General features: G+C 64.6%; 2 protein-coding genes across 8 annotated transcripts; one reads left to right on the forward strand and one right to left on the reverse strand.

Moving 5' to 3' along the window:
- Window positions 1–126: 126 nt before the first annotated feature.
- MIEN1 (migration and invasion enhancer 1) lies at window positions 127–2,825 on the reverse strand. 2 transcript variants are annotated; one of them, XM_015885867.2, is made up of 5 exons: window positions 2,720–2,825; window positions 1,860–2,086; window positions 1,194–1,291; window positions 984–1,060; window positions 127–893 (listed from the first exon to the last, which is right to left on the reverse strand). In XM_015885867.2, exons 1-5 carry the CDS (start codon window positions 2,747–2,749, stop codon window positions 810–812), a joined length of 516 nt encoding a protein of 171 aa, XP_015741353.2. In that variant the 5' UTR covers window positions 2,750–2,825; the 3' UTR covers window positions 127–809. The 2 variants fall into 2 exon arrangements, with proteins under 2 accessions (XP_015741353.2, XP_085388670.1); XM_085532544.1 differs by lacking the exon at window positions 2,720–2,825 and having other exon boundaries at window positions 1,871–1,996.
- Window positions 2,826–2,873: 48 nt separating this feature from the next.
- Window positions 2,874–8,133, forward strand: GRB7 (growth factor receptor bound protein 7). 6 transcript variants are annotated; one of them, XM_015885865.3, is made up of 15 exons: window positions 2,874–2,964; window positions 4,742–4,886; window positions 4,968–5,112; window positions 5,181–5,337; window positions 5,436–5,557; window positions 5,635–5,712; window positions 5,858–5,995; window positions 6,070–6,180; window positions 6,288–6,386; window positions 6,548–6,628; window positions 6,715–6,831; window positions 6,909–6,969; window positions 7,064–7,151; window positions 7,377–7,470; window positions 7,545–8,133. In XM_015885865.3, the coding sequence occupies exons 2-15, from the start codon at window positions 4,750–4,752 to the stop codon at window positions 7,689–7,691; spliced, it is 1,575 nt and encodes a 524-aa protein (XP_015741351.2). In that variant the 5' UTR covers window positions 2,874–2,964; window positions 4,742–4,749; the 3' UTR covers window positions 7,692–8,133. The 6 variants fall into 6 exon arrangements, with proteins under 6 accessions (XP_015741351.2, XP_015741352.2, XP_032296779.2 ...); XM_015885866.2 differs by having other exon boundaries at window positions 2,894–2,964; window positions 6,718–6,831; XM_032440888.2 differs by having other exon boundaries at window positions 2,894–2,964; window positions 6,133–6,180.
- Window positions 8,134–8,281: the final 148 nt, after the last annotated feature.

The following is an 8,281-nucleotide window of genomic DNA, read 5'->3' on the forward strand; positions in this document are numbered from 1 at the left end:
TGCTCCCATCTCCTCCATCTGCTGCTCTCACTGCAGGGAAAGCCCTGATAGCCAAGAATGGGGCAGCTGCCCTAATCATTGCCTGGATCCCCCCCACGCTCTGCAGGGACACAGGGGAAGAGGAGCCACGTTTACCTCCATCCTTTATTCAGCACTGGGCCCACAGACAGTACATCATAAATAGGGGATGGGCACCAATAGGGGATGGGCACCAATAGGGGATGGGCACCAGGGCTCTGCCACGCTGCCCTGGGCTCAGCTGCCCCAAGGGCAGAGTCATGATGTGGGGAGGGGGAGAGCTGGGAGCCTGGGAACGGGGCAGCAGGGGAAGCTCGTGGCTGTTAAATGAACCCTGGGGCTGTGGGGATGGAGCCAAGCAGGGGTTCCTATAACCAGCCGGTCCCTGCTGCCCTCGTAGCTGTTTAAACAGTGACCAGAGGAGCTGGAATCATTAACAAACCACACTCGAGTTCACGTTCCTCTGCATAAACCTTTGGGAGCCCTGAAGCAGCCGAGTCCCCTGTGATGGGGTTGGGCTGGTGTTCACTGGCTGCACAGGTCCCCAAATCACAACAGGGGCTGAGAATGAGCCCCCCCACCCCACAGTGCTGCTGTTGTCAGGAGGGGCAGGAGGGGAGCAGGTCAGTGCCACGTTACAGCCCATGTGTTGTGAATGTGGCCTCAGGGGATGGGCAGAGCTGGAGCAGTGACAGCAGCACCATGGGGCAGCCCCCCAGGGCTGCAGGTGGTTAATGGGGAGCAATAGGGGGGCGCTGAGGGGGGACAGGAGACCCCCAGCAGCTGCAGGGCTACAGGAGGACGCAGGGGGGGCGGCTGTTGGTGATCTTGTGCAGCGGTTCCCCATTCCTGGCTCTGCGGATGGCTTCCATCAGCTGTGGACATGGGGGGGGGGACACGTGTGGGTCTCAGCTGCCCCATAACACTGAGCCCACCCATCCCAGGGGGCACCATGGGGGACTCACATCCTTCTCGTAGGGAAAACCTCCATTCTCCAGCTTGGAGAAAACCAGCTGCCCGTTGATCTCAATCTCAAAGGCTCCTTGTGGGAAACAGACAGAACCATCAGCTACATCCCCCCTCCCAAACCCCCATCCCCACCGCCCCAAACCAGCACCCATAGCTGGATGGGGACACAACACAACACAGAACCCCCCCCCCCCCCCGGATCTCACCGGTGCCCCCCAGGCGGGACTCGATCTCGATGTCGGGATATTCCTCCCTCACGGCACTCGCCAGCTCCTCGTAGGTGGCCCCGAAACCGCAGGGTTCACTGTGGGTGGGAATGGACCCCAAAGCTGAACCCACCCCGACCCACAGCCTGACCCATAGCACCATAGCCTGACCCACAGCCCTACAGCCAGACCCATACCCCATAGCCTGACCCACAGCCCTACAGCCAGACCCATAGCCCCATAGCCTGACCCATAGCCCCACAGCCAGACCCATAGCCCCACAGCCAGACCCATAGCCCCACAGCCAGACCCATAGCCCCACAGCCAGACCCATAGCCCCACAGCCAGACCCATAGCCCCACAGCCAGACCCATAACCCCACAGCCTGACCCACAGCCCCATAGCCAGCCCCACAGCCCCACAGTCAGACCCATAGCCCCACAGCCCGACCCACAGCCCGACCCACAGCCCCACAGCCCCATAGCCAGACCCACAGCCCCATAGCCAGACCCACAGCCCGACCCACAGCCCCATAGACAGACACACAGCCCCACAGCCTGACCTACAACCAGACCCACAGCCCGACCCACAGCCCCACAACGAGGCCGTAGCCCCCCACCCTCTTTCACCCCATCTCCGCCCCCCCCCGATGCAGCCGCCCCTCACCAATACTCCACCATAATATGGACCCGCCGCTCCGAACCGGAACCGGAACCGGAACCGTTACCGCAGCCATCACCGGGTTCGGTCCCATCTGACCCCGCTCCGTCGCCGCCGCTGCTGCTCATGGCCACCCCGCTGCCGCTACTTCCGGGTGCCGCCTCGTGACACGGAGCTTCCGGCCTCGCTATACCGCCCTCTTGTCTGCTCCGCTCCCGCTGCTCCATCGCCCCCTGGTGGTGGGAGGGGCGCATTGCACCGAGCATCCCGCTGCCCCCTGGGGACCTCGGGGGGACTCAGTGGGACCCGGTGGGGACACAGGGACCCCCTGGGGACACAGGGACCCTCCGGGATCCCCACAGACCCCCGGCGATGTGCACAGCACCGCCCAGCCTGCACTGCACCCGTGGGACCCTCGCACAGCTCCCTGTTATGAGACCCTCCCAGTGTGACCCACAGCCCCACAGGACCCTCATGGGACCCCATGGGACCCTCGGGATTCTCTATGGAGGGCTGCCCTGTGGGGACCCCCCTCTGGACACTCGATGACCCTCAGGGACCCCCAGGACCCCACAGGGATCCCTGCAATGGGGCAGGCCCCCAAATCCACGGGGACACCCCTGGCCCCCACGGCGACCCCACACCCCCCATGGAGACCCCATGGGCACCTCAATGCATCCCCAGCCATGTGTGCCCCACATATCGCCCAGGAGACCCCCAGAGATGCCACTGGGGACCCCCATCCCCAATCCAGCCCCCACACATGGCTCCCACTGTAGGGTCTCACCCCACACCTTTGGCTGCCCACCCCACGGGGCAGGGGTGGGGCAGGGGATGACACCCCCCATCCCGCATCCCACCCACACCTTGTCCGGCCTCGGGGTCCCCCATCGCATTGTAGGAAGCTCCCCATCCCCATCGGGACCGAAGCTGCGTCGTTCCCATCCTCGGGGTGGGGGCCAACGTGGGGCCGTTGTTGTGGGGCCGCGGCCGCCCCGGTGCGGTGATGTCAGGCGGGGGCGGGCGCTGGCGCAGGTAGATAAAGCCGGGGAAGAACAGGAATGCCCGGTCGGTCCGGCGGGAGGGCGGCAGGAAGCGGCGAGAGCTGCAGGTAGGAGCGGGGTTAGAGGGGGGGGGGGTCTCTGTGCTGTGGGACCCACCGGCTGCTGCTCCCATATCCCCCATCTGCCCCTTTTCCTCTTGTTCATCCCGGCTCTTCTTCCTCCTCTGCTTCCAACACCCCATAACCACAGCAATCCCAGTTCTACGGCACTGGAACACACTGGGCCCTCACCTACAGCCCATGGGACCCCGGCCCTATAGCCTGGGTGACCCTCCAACCCCAGCCCATAGGATGGGGCCCTGGGAACTGTGCCCTATAGCATTGGTGGCCCTGGGATCCCCCCCTTTCCTCCTGGTGGCCCTGAGATCCCGTCCCTTTAACCTTAGAGGCCCTCAGATCCCATCCCTTAATACCAACAATCCCGGCAGTATCACCCCATAACTGTAGTGGCCCTTGGAACCAATCCTTGACTTTGTTGACCCCATGGGATACACCTCAGTGACCCCCACCCCCCTGCCCCACAGCCCTGGTGCCTTTTCCCTTAACCCCAGTGGCCCTGCTCCCCCCCACCCCATAGCCCTAAGGCCTTCCCTTCATCCCAAACCCCACGGACACTCCATGTCCCCCCATTGCTGTCACAACCCCATCGCAGCCACCAGGTCGGGGTAACCTGAGGCCATGGTGAGGGGCTGGTGGCGGGGGGGTAGGGGGGGCTCTGTGGGGTCCCCATCCACCCCCAACACCTTTATGAGGACTGGGCAGGGACACCAAACCCACAACACCCAGAGCTGGAGGGGTTTGGGGGTGAGGGGACAGAGCAGTGGGATGGGGCTGGGATAATGATGGGGATGGGATGGGGATGGGATGGGATGGGATGGGATGGGATGGGATGGGATGGGGATGGGATGCAGGCAGGGTCCCCCCCCCCCCCCGGTGCCCGCCCGCCCGTGGACTTGGATCCTACACCGTCACCATCGGGAAGTGAGGATGGAGTGAATGATTAACCCCGGGCACAGCGCCGTGTCACACGCGTGTGTTCCGTGTGTTCCGTGTGCCGCACCGGGCTTTGCTTCTGCTTGTCCCGGGCAGCGTGTGCCGGGCCGGGCCGTGCCAACACACACCGAACCGTACCAGGCTGTGCCGAACCGAGCGGGGTCCCCTGGAGCATCGCGGTGTCCCCGCATCCCGTCCATGTGCGGGGCCGGCACCGGGCGCGGGGCGACGGGGCGAGGGCGGCGCGGCTGGGGGCCGTTCCCACGTCGGTCTCCGTCTCGTCGCCCCCGGCCCCGTTGGATGCCAGCACGGTGAGCTGGAGATGGGAGCGGCCTCCAGAACTGGTTTGTCCGGACCCGAGGAGGTGGCTGGGCTGGGCTGGGCCGTACCGAGACGTCACGACGGTTCTGCCGACGAGGTGCTCACGGTGCGGCTCATCCCGGCACAACACGGCACAGCCCGGCTCGGCTCACTCCGGTTCAGCCCATTTGGCTGCTCTCAGCTCGGTCCGGCTCAGTTCAGCCCGGTTCGGCTCAGTTCATCCCTCCTCACCCACCCCTTTGGCACCCCCGATCCCCCCCTGGTGATGCTGGAGCACCGTAGCGCTTCCCAGTGGGGAGTGGATGCGTGGGAGATTCTCCATTGTCTCCTATGGGGTTGTGCCTTTCGCTGCCGTGCCAACTCGTTGGGCAGCCCCCCGGCGGTGGGCAGGAGCCAGAGGTGCTGGGGGGGCAGGTGGAGCGGTGCTGAGTCAGCCCCACACTGACTCACAGCATCAATGAAACCCCACAGGGGTGGGTGTCAGCTGCAGCCCCCATTCTCTGCCCCACAGATGATGCCATGGACGGGGGGGCCCAGCAGAGCTGCATCCGGGACCCCCCCGGGGTGGGCAGCGTGGAGCAGGAGGGGGATGTGGGCGAGGGGCCGCCCGCCACTGACCTGCGCCGCTCGCAGCCCCTCTTCATCCACAGCAGCAGGTGGGTGCGAGGGGCTCAGCCCTGCGGTGTGGGGTGGGTTGGGGGAGTAGATGGGGGTCTCAGCTCTTTTCTGCCCCACAGCCGGCCGCTGTCAGAGGAGGAGCCACGTGCCTCATCTCTGCCCAACATCCCCAACCCCTTCCCCGAGCTCTGCAGCCCTTCCAACTCACCCATCCTCAACAGCCCCCCCGGCGGGCAGGGACCACCCCGTGAAGGCGCCTGTCATGTAAGTGGTGGGTCTGGGGGGGCTCCTGGGGCCCCCTGCAGTATAACTGACCCCCCATGGCCCCGCAGCTGGTGAAGGTGTTCAGTGAGGACGGGTCGTGCCGCTCGTTGGAGGTGTCAGCGGGCACAACAGCGCGGCAGCTCTGCGAGATGCTGGTGCAAAGGACACACGCGTTATATGACCACAGCTGGGCCCTGGTGGAGCTGCACCAGCACCTGGCACTGGGTGAGCTCACAGCCTGGCATAGCACGGCATGGCACGGCATGGCATGGCATGGCACGGCATGGCATGGCATGGACCCCACTGAGCCCCTGTCCCCACAGAGCGCTGCCTGGAGGACCACGAGTCGGTGGTGGAGGTGCAGAGCGCGTGGCCCCTCGGTGCCGACAGCCGCTTCGTCTTCCGCAAGAACTTTGCCAAGTACGAGCTCTTCAAGAGCAACGCGGTACGTGAGCCACCCCGCAGGGCCCCTGTGCCCCATGGAGAGACACGGGGGTCTCCTGACCCTCCTGTCCCCCCCAGCAGTCCCTCTTCCCCGAGGTGATGGTGTCCAGCTGCCTGGAGGCAAACAAGAGCATGGCGCACTCGGAGCTCATCCAGGTATGTTGGCACTGGGCTCCTTGAGGACTCAATAAAGCCATGGGGACACAACCATGACACTGGGGCCCAACTTTGGCATGGGGACTGATCCGTGCCATGAGGCCCCACTGTGCTCGGCCACCCCTCAGCCCCTGTCTCCCCACAGAACTTCCTGAACTCCAGGAGCTGCCCCGAGGTGCAGGGCTTCCTGCAGCTGCGTGAGGCCAGCCGTAAGGTCTGGAAGCGTTTCTACTTCTCCCTACGCCGCTCGGGGCTCTACTACTCCACCAAGGGCACGTCCAAGGTGAGCTGCAGCCAAGGGCACCCCGAGCCCGGAGGCAGTGGGGGCAGCCCCTGATGCCCCCTCCCCGGCCCCAGGACCCCCGGCACCTGCAGTACTTCGCCGACCTCACCGAGTCCAACATCTACTACGTGACACAGGGCAAGAAGCACTATGGGACACCCACCGAGTTTGGGTTCTGCATCAAGGTGAGACCCTCCTGGGCACCCTACCCAGCTCTGCAGGGGGTCTTTGCCCACCGAGGGGTGATAGGGATGTAGGGCTTCTCTGTAATGGATCTGGCTTCTCCCCGCAGCCCTACAAGGTGCGCAGTGGGGTGAAGGGCCTGAAGCTGCTCTGCAGTGAGGATGAGCAGAGTCGGACCTGCTGGATGGCAGCGTTCCGCCTCTTTAAGGTGAGCTGGAGGGCAGTGGGAAGCACCGGGATGTACCAGAGTGATGCTGAAGAGGAGATGGTGGGATGCTGAGGGTGATGGGAGGGCAGTGGGTGAGGCTGGGGGATGCTGCAGTGTACTGGGATACTCACACCTCCATGCCCCCCCTGGGGCACCCCCAGTATGGCATGCAGCTCTACCGCAACTACCAGCAAGCACAAGCGCGTCTGAGCCAGCACCCCTGGATCACCCCCACACCTCTGGTGAGTGCCCCCCACCCCCTCCAGGTGTAGCCCTGACCCATGGGGAGCCCCCCCCTCCTCTAAGCTCGCTGTCACTGTCCCCACAGCAGAGCGTGTCAGACAGCGCGCTGGTGGCCATGGACTTCTCAGGGTGCACAGGGCGGGTGATTGAGAACCCCAGCGAGGTGCTGACAGCGGTGCTGGAGGAGGCGCAGGCCTGGAGGGTGAGTGGGGGGCACGGGCTGGGAGTGGGACCCCTCCTCGCTGTGTGCTCACTCTGCTGCTTGCTTTGCACGGACAGAAGAAGACAACGCACCGGTACAGCCTGCCTGCTGCCTGCCAGAGCTCCCCACTCAGTGCTGGTGAGCAGAGCCCATAGGGGAGGAGCATGGAGACCCCCACTATGAGGGTCCCTGCCTGGGGTCCCCTTCTGATGACCCTCTCCTCTGCCCGCAGCCATCCATCGCACCCAGCCGTGGTTCCACGGGCGAATCTCACGGGAGGACACCCAGCAGCTCATTGGCCGCCAGGGGCTGGTGGATGGGTACAGAACTGGGGGGGTTGTAGAGGGGATCAGGGAGCCCTGAGGTGCACACAGCCCCTGGGGGGTCACAGGGTCCCACAGCTCATAGAGGGTTTACAGGGGGTATAGGGAGGTCCTGGAGCCAGGGGGGTGGGGTGGGGGAATAGGATCCCAAGGTGGAGGGAGACAGAGGGGTCACACAGGGTCCCTTGGGGCTTTGGGGTGACTCTGCTCTGGGGTTCACAGCGTGTTCCTGGTGCGGGAGAGCCAGCGTAACCCCAAGGGCTTCGTGCTGTCCCTGTGCCACCTGCAGAAAGTCAAGCACTATCTCATCCTGCCAGTGAGTATCATGGCTGTGGGAGGGATATGGGGGGGTGGGGGCACAGCCGGGCCTGATGCTCACCTGTCTGGCAGAGTGAGGAGGAAGGGCGGCTCTACTTCACCATGGACGACGGACAGACCCGCTTTGCTGACCTCATCCAGCTCGTGGAGTTCCACCAGATCAACCGTGGCATCCTGCCCTGCAAGCTGCGGCACTACTGCACCTGTGTGGCCCTATGAGCCCGGCGCTGCTGGCACGGCTCGGCACAGCTCAGCATGGCACCATGCATTGCTGTCATATGTTGGCACAGCTCGGCACCATGCAGCAGTGCTGGCACAGCTCGACACAGCCAACACGGTGCAGCACGTCCCTGCCAGCGCACCAGGGCACCACTCGCAGCAGTGAGCGCAGGAGGGGCCAGGGGGGCTCACCCCACACCCCACTGCTGTGGCCCCTCACACTCTTGCACTTTGTCCCCACCAGCACCAGCCCCTCCTTCTCATGGGGTCATGGCTGCAGACCCCTCATCCCCATCTCCAGGGGGCTCATGTTCCCTCCCAATCAGGAGGATGCGGGGCTTGGGGTCCCCACCACATCTCCCCATGAACCCCCCCCCAACCCAAGGCCAGTCGAACTGTGATGTGTTTTATACAAAGTGAGAATAAACGTTATTTTTTCAGAGCTCCCGTTTCTCCCCTTTCCAATGCCATCCTCACACCAGGCCAGGGGGGTCAGCCCCATTGCATGGCAGCAGCACCCCCACACTGCCACATCCCTGCAGAGCCCCCCAGTGCCACACAAAGGCCCCTCTGTGCACCACGTGCAGCTC

This window comes from Coturnix japonica, unplaced genomic scaffold, assembly GCF_054131305.1.
Source record: "Coturnix japonica strain WE unplaced genomic scaffold, WE-NBRP24 Scf049, whole genome shotgun sequence".
In the NCBI taxonomy this organism is placed as follows: Eukaryota; Metazoa; Chordata; class Aves; order Galliformes; family Phasianidae; genus Coturnix; species Coturnix japonica.